This window comes from Panulirus ornatus, chromosome 27 (genome assembly GCF_036320965.1).
Source record: "Panulirus ornatus isolate Po-2019 chromosome 27, ASM3632096v1, whole genome shotgun sequence".
In the NCBI taxonomy this organism is placed as follows: Eukaryota; Metazoa; Arthropoda; class Malacostraca; order Decapoda; family Palinuridae; genus Panulirus; species Panulirus ornatus.
The window spans coordinates 17,205,090-17,225,522 of NC_092250.1; the positions used below are offsets into that span (position 1 = coordinate 17,205,090).

At 37.2% G+C, this 20,433-nt stretch overlaps 1 protein-coding gene across 1 annotated transcript; it reads right to left on the bottom strand.

Annotated features, from left to right (window-relative positions):
* Window positions 1-3,650: 3,650 nt before the first annotated feature.
* On the bottom strand, window positions 3,651-20,296 carry LOC139757616 (lysosomal acid glucosylceramidase-like). Its single transcript, XM_071678247.1, has 12 exons — window positions 20,118-20,296; window positions 18,766-18,957; window positions 17,695-17,830; window positions 16,937-17,099; window positions 16,386-16,546; window positions 15,197-15,320; window positions 13,940-14,053; window positions 11,834-11,978; window positions 11,099-11,178; window positions 10,706-10,816; window positions 7,316-7,482; window positions 3,651-6,990 (listed from the first exon to the last, which is right to left on the bottom strand). The coding sequence occupies exons 1-12, from the start codon at window positions 20,200-20,202 to the stop codon at window positions 6,888-6,890; spliced, it is 1,581 nt and encodes a 526-aa protein (XP_071534348.1). The 5' UTR covers window positions 20,203-20,296; the 3' UTR covers window positions 3,651-6,887.
* Between the last annotated feature and the right edge of the window lie 137 nt (window positions 20,297-20,433).

Sequence of the window (20,433 nt, forward strand, 5' to 3'; positions counted from 1 at the left end):
ATCTGGTTAATAATTAATTAATGGAATAACTTCCTATAGAACTAAAGAAGGAAATTTTTTTTATTATTTCTAGCCTAAGGAAATTTATATATATATATATATATATATATATATATATATATATATATATATATATATATATATATCGTATAACGGAACATAAAGCTTATGGGAGATCAGTAAATGAAATAGATCATTTCATTTATCTCTTTCCTCTTTCTCCATATTAGAAATAAACTTTATTCCTAGTACAAGTAAAATTGTATTTGATAATAATGTTCAAGACCTTAATAAATTAACTCGACCGGTCAATAAAATGAGACATTTTGCTTTTCGTTATCCGTTACGAATTTACTACGGTGACCTTTGATCTAAGTGGCATTGATAACGGCCGTTTAATTTGCTGAAGACGTGTATCATACTGGTTGACCTAAAGATTAACTGAATAGTTTAAAAACATCATTGCCTGGGATGGCGGCCATGATGGTAGGCTACATAAGATTCAAAACGTTTTCACCTTTTTTGTTTTTTCCCGCGCGCGCGCGCGAAGCTGCCACAGTGACGGAGTACCTGGGGACAAGACCGTGCTCCGTCGACCCCCCACGCCATATATATATATTCTTGTATGGGTGATATTCCCGGGCAAAAGTCGCCCTCCGTCATCTCTGTGTGGGAAGTCCCGCCATGTCACGACGCAATTTCTGTTCGTCAGGTTAACGGTCGCTGACAGCCTGGCGGCTATTCCCAGCGCCCCGAACCCCCAGCTCTCACGTCACCCAGCGCCCCAGACACCCAGCTCTCACGTCACCCAGCGCCCCGGACCCCCAGCTCTCACGTCACCCAGCGCCCCAGACACCCAGCTCTCACGTCACCCAGCGCCCCAGACACCCAGCTCACACGTCACCAAGCTCCCCTGACCCCCAGCTCTCACGTCACCCAGCGCCCCAGACACCCAGCTCTCACGTCACCCAGCGCCCCGGACCCCCAGCTCTCACGTCACCCAGCGCCCCAGACACCCAGCTCTCACGTCACCCAGCGCCCCAGACACCCAGCTCTCACGTCACCCAGCGCCCCGCACCCCCAGCTCTCACGTCACCCAGCGTCCCGGACCCCCAGCTCTCACGTCACCCAGCGCCCCGGACCCCCAGCTCTCACGTCACCCAGCGCCCCGGACACCCAGCTCTCCCGTCACCCAGCGCCCCAGACACCCAGCTCTCACGTCACCCAGCGCCCCGCACCCCCAGCTCTCCCGTCACCCAGCGTTCACCTGACTGGTGAGGTCAACTGCCCCCCATGTCACCCATGACGTCTCTCTTTTTTTCATGAAATTTCACTGGTGTGGAAAAATGATTAAAAATGGGGCCAAAACATATATCCAGAAGAGGGCTCGATCTAGATTCATCTAATCAGTTATGCAGATTTTTCTTTCATTGTTGAGGTTGGCATTAAGGGATGCTGGGGGCCAAATCCCCGCCATTTAATATTTTAAAAAGATATATAATGTGTCACCACATGTCGATCACTTACTGAATTAAAATGGTAAAGTTTACAAAATATTTACATTAGAAAATATAGACGCCCTTGTTCAATCTTTCTTTCGGTATAAATTATTGCTTAAGGAATAAGAAATAAAAGTACGTTAGAAATACCTTAATGAATTAGGAGTTTCAGTAGATATGATAGTAAATATTATTAGTACATAGATCAAACCGGTATCTTTGAACGGATTTACTTTAAGAATATATATATATTTATTTCCTGGTGATTCACTTTTTTTTTTATATTACCGAGATTTCGTGAGGAAAATCTTTCCCCCTAGCGTGGCAGGAGACTTGCCCTCACTGTCTGAGTTTGTTAATGAAGAAAAGCCAAGTGAAGCAAGAGCCTGCCAACATCATGTTTACCAGCGTCGAGGGCGGGGCATGACGCTGGAAATAGTAATGCATGGCAACTCTAACCTCACAGTTGCCACGTTGCAAATATTATGTTTTTTGCCATAATATTTTCGAAGTTTCCTTGGTTTAATGAAATTTTCTCAGATTAATAAACTGAGAAAGTTACTGATATGTGTATATATATATATATATATATATATATATATATATATATATATATATATATATATATATATAGGGTGGGGGAGGGGGCGAAAATTTTGGGAGCCTTGAAAAATGTGTGGAAGTCGAGAACATTATCTCGGAAAGCAAAAATGGGTATGTTTGAGGGAATAGTGGTTCCAACAATGCTGTATGGTTGCGAGGCGTGGGCTATGGATAGAGATGTGCGCAGGAGGATGGATGTGCTGGAAATGAGATGTTTGAGGACAATGTGTGGTGTGAGGTGGTTTGATCGAGTAAGTAACGTAAGGGTAAGAGAGATGTGTGGAAATAAAAAGAGCGTGGTCGAGAGAGCAGAAGAGGGTGTTTTGAAATGGTTTGGGCACATGGAGAGAATGAGTGAGGAGAGATTGACCAAGAGGATATATGTGTCGGAGGTGGAGGGAACGAGGAGAAGAGGGAGACCAAATTGGAGGTGGAAAGATGGAGTGAAAAAGATTTTGTGTGATCGGGGCCTGAACATGCAGGAGGGTGAAAGGAGGGCAAGAAATAGAGTGAATTGGAGTCATGTGGTATACAGGGGTTGACGTGCTGTCAGTGGATTGAAGCAAGGCATGTGAAGCGTCTGGGGTAAACCATGGAAAGCTGTGTAGGTATGTATATTTGCGTGTCTGGACGTGTGTATGTACATGTGTATGGGGGGGGGGGGGTTGGACCATTTCTTTCGTCTGTTTCCTTGCGCTACCTCGCAAACGCGGGAGACAGCGACAAAGTATAAAAAAAAAAAAAAAAAAAATATATATATATATATATATATATATATATATATATATATATATATATATATATATATATATATCGCAAGATTCTGACAGGTTTTCCTAAAACAAAAATTGTGGGTTATTGAGTAACAATGGCCTCGTCTTTCCTCATGAGACATTCAATGTGTGAAAAGGAAAATGTCAGGGAAATTCGAGCAAATTCTACCAGCTTCGGCGTATAGATAAATGGTCAACATTGACTTTCATGTTAGCTTGGGAAATGCATTTGACCTGTAATATCTATAACCAATACCTTTTTTTTTTACATAACAGAATTACTTAATATAAAATTCGCCTACTTTTATCACTTGTATTCGTGTAAAGAATGATTGCATTGGTAATGAAACTGAGTGAATGTTAACCCTGTAATTTGACCTTGAACGAACATAGCACAGCTGTTAAAACGTATTATCCATCGCTCTTGATTGGCTGAAGGCCTCTCTGACGTGAGCGTTGATTGGTTGGCCCGACATTCCTTCTTACGAGCTGATTGGGTGATGATGATGATGATGGGTTTGCTCTGAACAATCATTAGTTAGACATTCGAGTTGTCTGCCATGACAAATTTAACTCATATTGCTATCATTATTCAACCCTAAGACCTTCTTATAAGGCTCGTTCAAGGCTGCGCCCCTTGCAGAAGCAGGGAATATTGGACTTCTTTACAGCATGAAGGTCCACGATGAGCCATGTATTATTCCTTGTTGTCCAATAACGGTGTTCAAGCCTAACACGACCTGTGTTCCTTGGTGTCCAATCACAGTAAAACACATTTATTCTAGTCATATCTTTACTGTCAAATAAATGCTCACATTTATCACAGTTCGTTTCATATAAGGCACCTGATTTTGCACGCCGGGAGAAAATGTGAAATACATTGCAATTTTCTCATATTATGCAAACTTCCTAAACTTACATGGCATTCCTAAAGATTTTTCACATCTTTCTTACAATAACTACAAAGCATTCCCCTAAGTGTCTTGTCAAGTGCAAGCAACCCAAGAACTGGATAAGTGTTACAAAGAACAACCATGTTGCTAGCATTACAACGTATGTATTAGGAGCTAAGTAAGAATGGGTGGTAACATTGTCCAAAATGTATCAAAACCCCCTGTAGTAAATCCACAGTCAAATATGGGATATTCAGTAAATTATGAGCCTAGTCAAGTTCCAGGGTGAAACTATTTATCAGCTGTATAACTCAAGCAAAATACAAACTAATGCAATGGATGTTGCACCATTCATTTCTTGATATGCTAAGAAACATATGTATAAGGTTTCAACAGTATCTGATTTAGTGTCTTCAAGTTAAGCCAAGATGATTTCAGTTAAAATGCAACTCCTAGCTGGACAAATGATGATGAAAACATGGACATAGTGATCCCTAAATATTTCACATGCAACGCGGGTGAAATAAACCCATTTGCATTAACTTCATGGTCATAGGTGGAATTTTCTTCACAGTAAGTCACAGATAAACCTTTTCACAAAATGGGTGTTTCATGGAACAACTGTGTCACCTTACACAGCAGAAGAGTTACTGGGAGTCAGACACACACTGGGGAAAATACTGTTTGAAAAGTAGCAAAAACAGCTATGATTAATTCCAAGGCCAAGGCTAAAGATAAAATTTATACAAATTATAATGTAAATTAAGTTAGATATTATACCTTTTTATATATGGCATACTTTAGGCAAAATCCAAACTAGAGTTACAGACCATATGCAGTTCAATACTTTAGATGCCAGATAACATTTGTGTACAGTTTCATGAGTATCTGATTAAAAGTTTCCAAGTTGTGACCAAAGTTAAGTTGCAGGTTTAAGTGTGACTCTCAGAGATAGTTGAAGGACATGAGAAAGACAATGACAGTGGAGAACCTGATCCCCATGGGTCTACCTTGCAAAGCAAGTGACATGAAAATTTTGAACTGTTTGGAAAAACAAACTTCACAAAGGTTAATGATGGTGGCTTTCAAGAGAGCAGTATTTTAAGAAGGGAAACCAAAGTAGTGTCTTCTGTCGGGGAAAAGAAAAACATTTCAGCACAGGGCAATAGGGTCAAGTTTTGAGGTCAGCGTGAGAGGACTGGTTATTTGGATTACCTTGGAGTTAACTCTGCCAAGAACATTATGGTGATACCAAGTATGTTTATTACACTGACTAGTGGAATTACAGCACCATCAAAGGAGACAGAAAGAAAGAGATAGTCTTAAAAACAGAACTGGAAAGAAACTGGATTTTATTGGCACTGAACTTACCTATATAGATGCAGTTGTGAAAAGACGAAATGTAGATGAAGCAAAAGATGGAACAGATTTGAAAGAATTAGAGGAATACATCATTGTCAGCACATATGTGTGTGTTTGGTTACTACATGAGAATGAAAATCATTGATAAAAAAGGAGGAGCATAGGAGACAGGATAGAACCCTGAGAGACTACTATTCATAGGAAAAGAGGGATATGTTGAACTATCACCAATACAAGAAACACACCAGCCTCATATGAAACTACATATGAGGGAAAAGAGTGTGAGAGGAAAGGCAAATGAAATGAGCTGGAGAGCAGACCCCCAGTGCCATACCTCATTAAAACTGTTCAATGTATTGAAGACTACAGCACAGGATCCCCCCAAAGTCTTCCGTGGAGGATGACCAGAGAGTTTTATGACAGGAAAAGATATTACTTGTAGATCTCACTTTGCAAAAGCCATACTAATGATCACAAGGACGACTGTGAGTTTCAAGATGCTAAAGACAGGGGTTTTCAAATCAGGACTCATGGCCACAATTGTAGGGTTAACAAGCATTTTTCTTGAGATCATGATGCAATCAAAATGTTCTAATGCCAAATCTACAGCTTTTGGATAAATGTATATTCTGAAAGTAACAGAGTAAGCTTGAGTTATTCTGCTTTGTTTGCTACAGTATTCAGTAACCCTATTTCATTCAGTTACACTAGTTTTCTAGTTTTCATAAATGCTCAAATAAATCGAAAATTAGCTGTTCTGTCAATGGAAGAAGTTGAAATAGCATTAGAAAACTTGAACTAGGTTATCAGAGAAAAAAGACTGAGAACCACTGACTTCAGGAAATGAGAACTGAAAAAAAGATACAAAGACTTTGGAAGCACGAGTATGGTAAAGGTTGTGGTATACATGTTTCCTTGGGAAAAAGTTTTGGTTTTCGAGCAAAAGTGGAAAAGAGGAGCCATTCTATCAAAATATGAGGAAGGATGTGAATTGTCCGTTACACCTTCCCTACTATGTACAGAGGGAGTGACAGTTTTTGAACTATATCAAACAGATCATTAAGAGGGGCATCGTTAAAGATAATAGTTAGTTTACTGTATAGGTATCCTAGAAAAGTATGTTCGTACATAACCAAAGCATGAATATACATGAGTGTTGTGATCCTTTTCTGACACCATTTAGAAACTTTAATCATTTCATATCAAAAACACCTGTCATTTTTAAATTCTGTTGAAACTAGCACACATCATGTCAACCACAAATTCAGGCCCACTGCTTGTGACCACTTTATTCTTGTCTCCTATCATTACTTCCTCTCAGACTACTGTATGTGTACAAGAATATCATTTTATAAAAAAACATCATTATCTAAATACAGTGTAAGAGGTTTCTGAAACATATGCTCAAAAATACATTTGCATTCCAAAATATACTGATTAAAGTAAGGAATCAGCTGAGGGGCACGGATCAAAAGAAAATCAAAAGGGGAAACACAGTCTGCAAAGGGAGATTCATTCAGAAATTTCTTTGTTACATGTACTGAGATGAAAAGAAAGAGCACCATCTGAAGTCGTTGTGAGGTAGAATATACTGCCCTACAATATTTGCAAAAAATAGTCAAAGAAAGTTAACAGCACAATAGTAAAAGTCATAATAAAAAAACAATGTGCTGCTGTGCTATTCAATCATTCTAAAATAAATTTGCATAAGTTTTGAGGGAACACACATAACTCCCTGCAACTACAAATCTTCAATCCTACACCTTCCAGGCAATTGTGATAATGGAATGTGGCTCTAATGAAAGATTCATCTGTCCGACCCTCTTGTCTTTGAGCCTTATTTGCACATTATTCCTTCCTCTGAAATAGAAATAAACATTTCATTAATTATAGTGTTCACACCAGTAGAGTAATCAAATTTCATTACATAATTCTTCAGTCTAGGTTGGCTTTGTAAACATCGAAGGTTGACACGAAAAATTTCAACTGATTTTTGTATACCTGAAAGGCTTACATAAACCTTCTGCTTTCCAAGAATTAAAGCCAAATACTACATAATTATCTCAGCTTTCCTTTTCATATGTAATATGCAATTTTTCTTTCTGTTCCTATATTGGCATCTACAACAGCCACTGTTGAAACAGAGTAAACAATGAGGAAGAGTATTCTTTATGTATAAACTCACTTGTTCATAAACACAATCACTGTTGCATTATCTGGTCGGACAAATGCTGTATGATACAATGAAGATGTTATTTTTGGCATTGCCACATGCTGGCTACCTTCTACCAAGAACTTAGTAAAGTGGGCCAAGGCATAATACATGGGTTGCTTGTAGAACTCTCCACGAGGCTGATGGATTACAAAAGAAACAGTTGAATCACACACTCTGTAAAATGTTTTATATTTTTCTAAGTCCAACCACAACAAAAATGTGTATGGGACATTATGTTGTCACCCTTTCATCATTCTATTTGTCTGTCTGTTTGTGGACACACTTATGTTTATGCTAAAACTCAAGAATGACACATAATAAAACTTTATACTTATACTACAGGGACCCCACAGAGGTGACAAACTAATAAGATTTTCATGCACATAATTTAATAAATCTGCCTATTTGTTTAGAAAAAACAACATTTCTTATAAGCACTATAACTCAGGAGGGCTGAATAATGGGGAGTTCATACTCATATTAAATATATACTATAATAAGGCCTGGATGTGGAAAGGGAGCTGTGGTTTCGGGCATTATTGCGTGGCAGCTAGAGACTGAGTGTGAACAAATGGGGCCTTTGTTGTCTTTTCCTAGTGCTACCTCGCACACATGAGGGGGGAGGGGGAAGGTATTCCATGTGTGGCGAGGTGGCGATGGGAGTGAATGGGGGCAGACAGTGTGAATTGTGTGCATGGGTATATATGTATGTGTCTGTGTATGTATATATATGTGTACATTGATGTATTTTTTTTTTATTATACTTTGTCGCTGTCTCCCGCGTTTGCGAGGTAGCGCAAGGAAACAGACGAAAGAAATGGCCCACCCCCCCCCCCATACACATGTACATACACACGTCCACACACGCAAATATACATACCTACACAGCTTTCCATGGTTTACCCGAGACGCTTCACATGCCTTGATTCAATCCACTGACAGCACATCAACCCCGGTATACCACATCGCCCCAATTCACTCTATTCCTTGCCCTCCTTTCACCCTCCTGCATGTTCAGGCCCCGATCACACAAAATCTTTTTCATAGGTATGTATATTTGCGTGTGTGGACGTGTGTGTGTATACATTGTGTATGGGGGTGGGTTGGGCCATTTCTTTCGTCTGTTTCCTTGCGCTACCTCGCAAACGCGGGAGACAGCGAAAAAGCAAAACAAATATAATTAATAAATAAGGCAAGTCTCATGAAAAAAACATTTGCTTTATTTTTATATCAAACTTGCAGTGAGGCATTAGGCAACACAATTGCCTTTTTTTTCTTTTTTTTTCTGTAAGTGCTAACGTCTTGCCTTAGTACCAGGTACAAAGCCTTAAATGGAAAATCTTAACTCTGCTTCTTACATTCCCACTCATTTTATTACTTGACTGCAATTTCCCTCGTTAGTAAGGTAGCACCAGCAACAAAGAAAGACCACATTCGCTCACATCCATTCTTGAGCTGTCATATATAATGCCCCGAAACCACAACTCCCTATCCCAGCCAAGACCCACAGACCTTACCTTGGTTTACTCCAACTCCTTTCCATGCCCTGGTTCAGTTCACTGACAGCTTATCAGTCACTGTATACCATATCGTTCCAGTTTGCTCTATCCTATGCAAGCCTTTCTCCATCCTTCATGTTCAGGCCTTGATCACTCAAAATCTTTTCCATTCCACCTTTCCATCTCCGGTTTGGTCCCCCAACTCCCTCCTTTTCCTTGTTCCCTCCACTTCTGACACATATATCCCCTTTGTTAACCTTTCATCACTTTCTGACTGATTCTCTCCTTATGTCCGGAACATTTCAGCATACCCTCTTCAGCATTCTTAACCACACTAACCACATCTATAAAGTGAGGAAACAGGAGAGGAGAATTTCCAGCCCTGCTACTCCTGCCCCTCTTAGTCACCTTCCATTACATGTAGGAGATACATGGGTAGTAGAAAAAGGATGCTGATGCATTAATAATTATTAATGCAGTTTGAGCGAATGAATGTGGAAAAAACAGTTTTGTCTTAACAGCTTTGTGTTAAGAGACTTTACTGTGCCTGAGAAGCAAGCCAAAGGTACAGCAATTTCAGTGTCTTGCCTAGATTCTGTTTTGGACTATCAGCCATAGAGAGAACCCCAAACCAATAATGTAATAACACAAACATTCTCAAGTTGGCCAATACGAATTAAGAGAGTGAATATTTTCCATGTTATATATACCAATAACCAGATGGCAGCTCTGGCAGCAATAATTTTGACTGTCATTAAGGCAAGGGTTCAAAAGGGTCTTGACCATCATCATACTAACTGAGGTTACATTAGTCCGAGCTTTTAAAGGAGAATAGTGCTTGATAGCTTCTGACATAATGATGAATCTAGGAGGGTTTTAGACTGAAGTATCAGGCTAATTCCAACTACTTTATACCTGCATGTGTGAAGGCATGAAGAAAAATGAGCAAGGCTTATCCAGACATAAAGAGTGTGGGCTTTCTCTTCTGTCAAACAAAAATGTGTTGTAACTGTATTAAATACACCATAAGTGACTGGTAAAGAAGTGAACTGTTGACAAAAATGTGTGAATTGTATTCAGTTTCCCTCACTCACTTTATTAGCACATTTTTAAGCAATCAGTCTGACTGAAAGGATGAAAAAGTCATGGAATTAATGAATCATGTCAACTTTTCAGCAATTACCTACACATCCTAGGAATATTGATGCCATACCTGTGAACAGTGACCTAATTCACGACCCACATTTTCTCCCTGTACCAATGTGGGTCTTTTAATCTGACAGCAAAGAACATACTTATCTTTGTGGCTTGTTTTCATTGAAGGTGTCTACTACTTTTGAGACATGAGCTTTATTGATCTGTAGCTGCTGGAAAACTACACTCGATAGATATTTGATACAGCCATCTGACATGTTTCAGTTCCTTATTTTCTATAAAAGTTAAAAGGATAAGCCTAACATTCCAGTTCCTGGTCTTCAAAATACCAAACTGATTATTTGAGGCCTTTCTTACAGCAACTCAAATATTTTGCAGCATATGTCCAAGATGGTCAGGTCATCTGACAATGAACTTTGTTCACACTTAGTGGGTAAGAATGAAGAGAATCTCCAATCCATGGGCAACCTATATATTAACATAAATTTACCCCAAAAAATATGTTCTTCCAATAACTAAAATAGCTGTCTACCTACCTATATCTAGCCTGTATATACTGGTGTAGCATGCAAAACTTATACCAAACATTGGTCAGACAAGACTTCTCTTCTTTTGAAGATAATATCCTCTTACATATAAAGAAACCAAAGAAGGCAAAGTGCAATTCATAACACTGAAAACAAAAGATTCTTTATGGAGGACTTACAGCATTGATAATAATGGGTGAATCAACAAAATTTTTAACCCAGTTTGGTCCACCTTTCACATCCAGAGCAAGGTTCCAATCAGTCCAGCCTGAAACCCAGTGCTCTAGATTCTGAAAAGGAGATAGTACTCATTAAACATTCTTCTCCTCATCTTAATAGAATCAAACTCTAACAGTATGAAAAATCACTTAAAAAAAATTTATTACTAACTAAAATATACATAGGTGGTAAAGCAAAAGATACAAAACTGTGGTCTGATACTAAAGCAGAAACACAAAGAATACCGATGGAATACAGATTACTCTGAGTAATCTGCGTGGGTGTAACAAGATACAGAATGGAGGTAAAATGGATAGAGAAAGAGAGAAAAAACTTACAAAAACATGCATTACCTCTATAATGTTAGCAGCATAACTCTCTGCCCTCACCCAAGATCCCAGCACCACCTTCAATGGCTGCCAAGGCCACTGCCCTGAAAATAGAGCAAGAGGTCAGTATCACTTCCATTATTGCCTCAATTCATACTTGCTGTAGGCTGGAAGTCTATTAACTTTGAATATTAAGTTGTGTACTGCTATATATGATTCACTGATTTTTTAAGGAATAATAAAAGTCACGGTTGTGATGAAAGATGAATTTCTGTACTTTTACACAGGAGGTTTGAAGTACATATTTCAAGTAAGTCAGTCTCATAAAAGTAGGAGAACCCTAACAAAACAACCTAACCCTAAACAGACTATCATCACTACCTAAGTCATTCACTCCATGGGTCATCCAGTCATCAACCCCTACCCATCCACACTCGTAAACTCAAGCTGTTACTTTCCTAACCTGGGTCACTGAACATGCATTCTAGGAGTGCACATATGTATCATATAACTGTAATGCCTCGAAGAGAAATTATATGTCACCTGCTGTGAATCCAAGAAATTGCATACCTAGAGATGAATAAGGAAATAAAAATTTTTATCAAAAGCTACCAGGAACTGTGGTCCAATCCTTGATAATCAATGTCCCACATTTTCAAATCATCTCTAGAGATTTAAATAAAAATCCCATGTGTGATGCTAAATATCCCTAATGGTAATAAAACAGAGAAGATTAACAAACAAGCCTGATGTATATACCTGTGCAAGCCTCAGTATATAGTATGAAAAGCTCAGGGTGATATTTGTGTGTTAGGTCCAGTGTTACAGGAGGGATCAACCAGTCTGTGTACCAGTGGACAGCCACTCCAGAAACATATGGAGCTGCCTTGCTGTCTGACATAACCTGAAATATAATAAGTATATTTGGATACTGTTTAAGTCTTACATACACTGCAAACACATTAGACTTTTCCACTAAGAAGGCTATTTCCAAATAAAATCATAAATAAAACAACCTTGAAATTTTCTGAGGAGCTGGAAACTTTCTTCATATACGAAAAAGTTCACACACATGAGTGAATACATGAAATGATATCATATAACCTCCCACGTTAAAAGCAAGATGAAAGTGCACATTCTTCTGCAAACATTTCTCCAGTCACTAATCAACATGGAGCATCTACAGAATTATCCAAATTGGCAGTCCTATAAGTGAAGCAAATCGAAATTGCCTGAACAAGAAAATAATGGTTGCTGCAGCAAATATGCGCAAAGAGGAAACAAGAAATAAAAAATAAGAGAAAGGTTGAAAGAAGGTTCAAAGAAAAATGAATGAAAAGAACTTTTCGTAGGATATGAGGGTTTACACATGTCATGCCACCACATGGAAGCACAGTTAGAAAACTATCATTGAGAGAAATCTGGTTTTTCACTATCACCAACTTCCTTACTCAGACACAAACAAACGGTAAAGGGCATTATTGAACCTGTCAGCTATATGACTGGACCACCACTTCCATGAAATATTGAAGAGCTAAAAATATATAACTGTTATTCCACAAATGAATGGCTACCAGCTACCAGTTGTTAATTAGATATAAGTAATGTAAATAAAGCATTCTATTAGTTATTAAAGCTCCTTAATTTCAGGCTTTTGATCTCAGACAAATTTTAGAAGTAAGACTTGACACATCTAGATTGTGGCAAACCTCAAAGGACAGATGTGATAACAGTGGTCCTCGTACACTGTTTCTTCTAAACTACAGAAATAAATCTTGTACAATCAATACAGTACTAATTTTCTGAACGTGACAATACATGAATCTGGAGGATATCAGATGAATAAAGAGAAAAGCCAAGCTTATAAGCTGGTCCCTAACTCATCTATCAAAACTCCTTTCCTGCTGTCATACATTTGCCTTCCTTTTATATATACAGGTACGAGACCAAGCAAACCATAACCTTTTCAAACAATTGTAATTCAAAGTGTAACAAGAAGGCAGCTTTTCATCCATTTAATGTCCCAATCTTTTTTTCTTTCTTGTTTCATACTTATTTACTATTTCCTCTCATCTGCAATACACCAAAACCACTGCCCCTAATACACAACCAGGCCTCACAATTCTTTCTGTGGTTTACTTCAGCTGCTTCAATGCCCTGGTTCAGTCCACAAACAGCATGCTGACCCCTGTACACCATATTGCTCATTTTGTCAGTTTACTCTATCTTGTGAACGCCTTTCACCCTCCTACAAGTTCAGCCTCCAAGCACTCAAAACCTTTTTCACTACATCTTTACCTCACCAATTTGGTCTCCCCTTTTCCTTCTCCCCTCCATTTCTGACACATATATCCTCTTTTTCAACCTCTCCTTCCTCATTCTCTCCATATGTCCAAACCACTTCAGCACTTCCTCTTCAGCTGTCTTATCAACCATACGCGCCTTATTATGGCACCTTTCTCTTACCGTATTATTACTTACTCAGTCAACCCTCCTCATATCAAATGTTGTTCTCAAACATTTCATTTCCAATACATACACCACTCTCAGTACATTCTCATCTATATCCCATGATTCACATCAATATAACATTGTTGGGACTACTATACCTTCAAACATACCCATTCGGCCCTCAAAGAATCTTAATCACCCCATTTCCTCTTCAGTTTTCTCCAATGAAACTTGCACATCAACTAACCTGTCTCTCAGCACTGCTATTCCCATACAGAGTGTCCTATGACTAACATGCACTTATTTTTCTTCATAAATTCTAGAAGGTTCAGGCAACAGACTAAGTCAAACAGAAAAACAGAGACGACTAAGTAATTTTCCAGGACTCTGGAGGGATAAATTCACAATACTTACATCATTTGCCCACTTCGGTAGAAAAAAACGGTTGTCATCCAAGATCATGATTTTGACATGACCATAGCTACTGTTATTTAGGGCAGGGCCAAGGTGCTGTCCAACCCATTCTGCCTGATCAAAATGACAAAAATAATAATTTGAAAAAGTGAAACAGAGAATAGGTATGTAAAAATTTAAAGATGGAAGACGAAAGTGAAGCAGTACTGTATGTGAATGAGATATGTGTAAATGTGTTGATGTATGAGCAATGCATGAACAGTAAGTTCCGTGTGCAAAACTGTGTATAGGATATAAAAAGCATAAAATGAGTCAGATATGACAGTAAGGAAAACAAATCCAGTGCATAAGTAGACTATATTTCAAAGCTTCTTTTGGCAAACTTTTAAAACTTCTTACAAATAATAGCCCCAATTCATTACTTATGAATATTTGATACATCATTACCCATTTATGGTGTAATATATATTCATATATTATCAAATAAGCTTTGTAATAGTAAATCAATCAGACATCACTTAGTTATCACTTAATCAAGAGCTGACAAATACACAAAATTCATGACAATAATGCACGGTTCAACAGTGGTATATTTAATGATGGAGCTATAGTTGAAGATCAATAAGATGACCGTGTTAGATTGTTCATCAATGCCACAGGTCAACTAGTCCGAGAAAGAGACAGCTTCTTTACCAACCTCATATGTGGTAAATTCACATTCTTTCTAGCAGTGCAGGAATACACAATCCAGCCATCCTACTCTTTCTATAACAGAGCTCACTCTCTAAAGGAGTCTAAAGAGATTCGTTAAGCATGACCCCCCTTTCCTTGAATCCATGAATCCACTTATGTAAATTTTTTCTGCAAGGTGTCATTCAATTCTTTTTCTGATCACCTTTTCCATTTCTTCACAGGCCAAATTTCTGAGTCTTCCCTCTTTTTGTGTGTAAAATTACCCATTCAGATTCACATATTAGGGCTATACAGGGAGGAAGTTTTACACTCACAGTGCCTCATCTCATGAACATACTCTACCACCAGTCTTACAATATAAAAGTACTTCTTTACATCTTTTCTTAAGCGTCTGAATTAATTTCATCTTTAGTCCTGTCGATGTGTGTGTGTGTGTATGTGTGCGTGTGTGCTTATTTAACTTATGAGTACATATGCAAGCATGAGAATCCATGTAACATTCATGAACAGTCAGCTTAAAATTAATACAATTTTCACATACATGCATATTGATGAAAAACACACCTGCTCTTCAGAAGTCCAGCCGACAGCATTAAAACCGAAACTTTTTGTTAAACCATCACTTGGTTCATTTTGAGCAGTAAGACCCCAAATGCTGATGTTGTGTTCCTTATAACTCTTAATAAATCTGTAAATAGATGCACTCTAAGCCTGGTATATTCACACTTAAAAGAACATACTGTACTTGAAATCAAATCATATTTAGCACTTTTAGTGAACATGAGAGTAAAGTGGAGTTCAATGATGTGTGCAAAGACTAAACAATGCCATATTCTTGCAGCATATACCAGCACAGCTTAGAAGTGTATAAAGGAAAGGTGAAAATTAACAAGAACAAAATAAAGTTAATGAGCTGCTGTAGTGAAATGTTACAGAATGGTTTAAGTATGATCTTATCTGATGAGAACCTACAGGAACTGGAATGTTTTAAGTAGCCTGTAAAGGATGTGGCAGCAGATGGAAGCATGGAGCTGAAGTAACTCACATAGTGGAAGAGAGGTGCTTAGATCCTGGGTGCAATGAAGAGTGTGATGCTTTAGTATTCTTTTCAGCTGGGCTTTCATACCTTCATGATTTCTTTGTTGAGGTAAAGCATGATTCTTCAGGTCCTTTATGTATATATTGAACAGTATTCAGAATAAGGAAAATGAAGAGTCAGAACCCAGAAAATTCCATCTATTAACTTTCTTTCATTTTTCAACAATCATCAAAAAAAATTTTACAGGTTACTTGTAGCTGAATTCTCATAAGTAACAAATGGCTATTTGGTCCTAAAAATTCAGCCCCTCATGTCTAGACTTCTGTTAAATAAGTTCTTTGTACACTCCTTTCTGTCTACTCCATTGTAGTGCATTTCTTTGGGGAGCAGAGATTTCTTCCCTCTGTTCAGAAAGTTATTCATAAAAGCCTGTTAGCCTATCCAATTTTTGTGCCTCCTGTTTTACATCCAAATAGGTATATAAAGAAAAGAAAATGGTTGCAATGCCCCCTGATGTTTTTAGTCGGTAGTAATAATCCACATGATAAAAACAACCAAAATTCTTTGATCCTATATAAAATATAGGGATAGTGATAGCTAGGATAAAGAAATGTAGTCTTCAATGTGGCTGGCTATACATATGTTAGAGATGAATTTAGGGACTTTTATCCATATGATTTATGACATATCTAAGAATAATCTTATGCTATTTACCTAACATGGTAATTGGCCCAAGTAGAGTACATCTCATGCAGCAACTTCCCCTTGCCTGTAATCTTGCCATTATCTTTCATCCACGCTGGAGCACCCCAAGCTGATCCAAAGAACTTGATGGGCTTGGATGACATGTTCATAGCTCTTTGAATTAATGGTATCTGTGAATGCAAGAAACTTCCTATATCATTTCTAAAAATCTAAACAAATGCTTGATCAGAATGATAAATCTTCAGCTATTTTCTTTTTGGTAGAAATGTCAGTTCATCAAAACCCATTGCTTATGTTTATATCTGCTCATCTTCATCAGATGCTTGACAAATACAATGCCAGATATTTATCCACAGCTTTCTCCAAACTTGCACACTGCACATCTGTGCATCCTCATCCAAATTACACAACCTTTTATCATTGATACTCAACCAACCTTTTATGTCTATTATCAAGGAAAATCTTACTGTATATATATATATATTCTACTCACATATTCAGGAATATATTTGTGGTTTGAAAATATTATATCAATCTATCCTCTAATCTCTGTAGAGTACCTTGTATTTTAAGTCTTCCTTTGCAAGTGAAAAATGAGATAGTTCCATATCTGTCTCACCACTCTTCAGGTCATCGTATGTGTAAGGATGTGTACTGAAGTCAGTCCCAGCAATAGGAATACGACCCAAATTATATTCCAGGCCATCTTCTGAATAATAAGCTCTGAAAAAAAAATTACTCTGAGTAACTTCAATACAGTTTCTGTCAGACCTTGAAATTAGGGTACTAAGACAGGTTATCAAGTTCAAATCTTCTTAAAAAAAAAATTCATATCTGCAGTGTGTGTCTTTCACTAATAACTCAGTCCATGTTGAAGTTGAGAATGATTCTCTTGTCATCTTCAAACTATAAGAAACATTGCTTACTATGCCTTTTCAAAACAGCTTTCACCAACAATTTATGTGCTAGCTTTTCCTGCCATTGTTTAAATATCTAGCTGATGCAATGTACAATAACCACTCTTGCATTCCTCAGAAGGTAAAGAAAAAAATTCTGGCACACTTCATCTGAGGGTCGTGCATGCACAGTAACACTGCAGGAAATAAGCACATTGTTGGATGACTTAAGTGATGAAAACAAATACTTGAGATATGTATAAGCCAGCAAGAAAGGTGAAGAACAACATTAATAATATGATGAATCAGAGAATGTTTAATGTTCACAAGAAATAAACTTTGTACCTCAACATATTCAGTACAGTGATATCATAAGAACTCACTAAAATCTCATGCTCACATGGACTCTTAACTTTGATTACCTTAATATCTTTTCTTGCAGTGGTTCTGACAGGCTTAAAATATTCAAGCCAGCTGCATCTGTGAAAGCACCACCAAATCCGATAATCTTCTGGTAGGCTGTCCTGCTGTCAACTTCAAATTCAAGAGTTTCAGTGGCTGTTAAGTAAAATAATCATATACATAAATGAGAAATAACCTTACCCATTAAAATAAAATAATCATACATACAAATGAGAAATAAACTTACCCAGTGTAAAGTAGTACATTGATTTTCCTTTATCAACCACAAAAATACTTTTGTGGAAAAATTCTCAACGATAAAATTTGAGAAGTGAATTATTTTTGCCTCTCACTTTTTGATGGCTCTCTTCTCCAACCATATATCCCATAACATTCCCAATTTATACTCTACCACCCACATACATGCTAACTGTCAAAATTTGGATGTGATGTCCATTATTTAGGCTCTAAGTATAAGAACTACCAACAAATAACAGTTTTATAATTGGGATATTTTTCAGATCTGTAGTTATGTCTTTGATTTTACGCCCTAAGATCCATCATTAGGAAATTGTGGGAAACAACATAACTTGTTATAATATATTAAGCATAAACAATATAATTCTGGGACACTTCATGTCCATATCATTAGTATATATAAATTTCAAACTTCCTCCTTAAAAAAAATTCTAGCAAGGACACCACCACATCCTTCATTGTGTTTCATTATTGTTTGCTGGTCATTCCTCACATAACCCTCTTTATTTTGTTCCAATGTTGACATGTATGCACCCATTTCTGTACTAGAAAACTGTTAAGATTCACCATAAGTTATCCTACTTCAAGTGAAGGATATGGCAAATGACATAAACCCATATAAAAGTAAAGAGGTCACTAGTCAATACATGTAGCATGTTAAATATACTGTACTTTAGAAAACTCATTTTCAGTTGATTAACCTTTTCCTGTTAGATGCCCTCCACTTTAGTGTCCTTCACTGCAAAAAGAAAAAGAAAGTTAAATACAAGTAATACTTGATGTATAAGAAAAAGCAATAGAATTCAGAACCAAAAGATTCTAACAATACTAACATGGCAAAATCTCATTCTCGTGCTCTGAAAATATTCCTTTGGCAATATTCCAACGTGCTCCCGCTTTATTTGATGTCACCACAAGAGCTTCACCACCTTTAGGGAATTCGACAGGAGGAAAAGAGTCACAGTACAAGGAGTCACATACACACACAATGCTACCATGACCATAGTTGCGACTTTTACAACCACCTGCAAGATACAGGAAAGTATTGCATGATGATTTGTTAAAAACTTGACATAATCTGTATATTTTTGATCCTCTGCATAATTCAATTTGAACAGTCATGTCTCACTTGTATCAATTTGCACATCATGAGATTTAAAAACTCTGCAGATAATGAGATTTTGTTGATTAAACAAAAAGGAAATGTAAGTACATTATAAAATATTGATTAACCCCAAATCATTAGTTTACAAAACTAGAAAATTAAAATCATAATTTCACTGTGCCTATTTTGCAAAATTTGTGAGAACAATATTTTCAAGAGAATTGAAATGTTGCAATTATCTCAGATATGTTTTTTTAAGACCAGTAATAAGGAAAATTGAAAACTCACCAAAAATAAAAATCTGGGAGGAAGTTTATTAACCATATTATATATTAATCATTCTATGCTTATAAATCCACACCAGTGATATTGGAATGCTTACATTTTTGAGTTTCAAAATTTATAATAAAAGGCATCACCTACTTATAATAATGAGCATTACCTATATATGTATGAATTTTTGGACTTGAAGTTACAGTTTGTGCTTCTACTAAATACTTTGGAGTATAACTGACTTGCCATAATAGTATACTTTGAGAATATGTTCTGTAGCATTTTCTTTATTACTATGGTTATCAATAACCGCAGTAGGGAGGGCTATGAAGGTAAATGTGGGGTTACTTTAGGTACTAGTTGGTTTAAAACTTTAACTCATAGAATTTTAAAGACGATGAAAACTTAAGCCAACTTCCCCATCATCCAATGTAATCATTCACAAATGATTACCATTGTCTGCTCCAAATCACAATCCATCCATTTATTTTATTATGTAGACTGCCACTGAAAGAGGAAAAATTGATGATTCAAATATCTTAAAGAGGAAGTGCATTTCATTTATGAATTAACTCATGATCTTCCAAAATTTTAATCCCCTCCACCAAAATGTCATGGTAGTCTTAATTAAACAGTTAATGTATAGTATTAAATCATCACCTGTAAATTCAACTTGTAGCTTGACCCTATCTTCCACATGCAATTTTACATTTACCCTGTCTTTTATGGTCAAGCACATGGCACAGTCAGGTGGTAAAAGGCATACCTGGTAGTCAAGTGTAATCACGAAACTTTAAATATAATCACCTTGAGCACCTGAACCACGTACAGCACAAACACACACTAGGGAAAGGAATAACCCTAGAAGGTACAAGTGACACACTCTTTCCATGACAATGTTGCGCCGGTTTACCGTAAACTTCAATACTCATTTATTTCCCGTGTGAGACGTGTATCAACCCAGTCGGAGACTTGGCGTTCGTATCTAGGGAAAAATATGCCCCACCCCTTTATGTTTTTCTTATTAGAAAGTCATTTGGCAATTAAATATGAAGATAAGGAAGTGTTTAAAGCTTGAATTACTTGATAGAAACAGGAGACAAAGCATACAATTTATTATCTT

Bases quoted from the DNA above. Each gene is read 5' to 3' on its own strand.
- LOC139757616 (XM_071678247.1), bottom strand. From the start codon at position 20,202: ATGGAAAGAGTGTGTCACTTGTACCTTCTAGGGTTATTCCTTTCCCTA. The intron at 11,979-13,939 runs GTAAGTATTGTG...ATTATATTTCAG, and splicing joins TACCGAAGTGGGCAAATGAT to GTTATGTCAGACAGCAAGGC. The intron at 6,991-7,315 runs GTGAGTTTATAC...TTTCTATTTCAG, and splicing joins GTGATTGTGTTTATGAACAA to AGGAAGGAATAATGTGCAAA.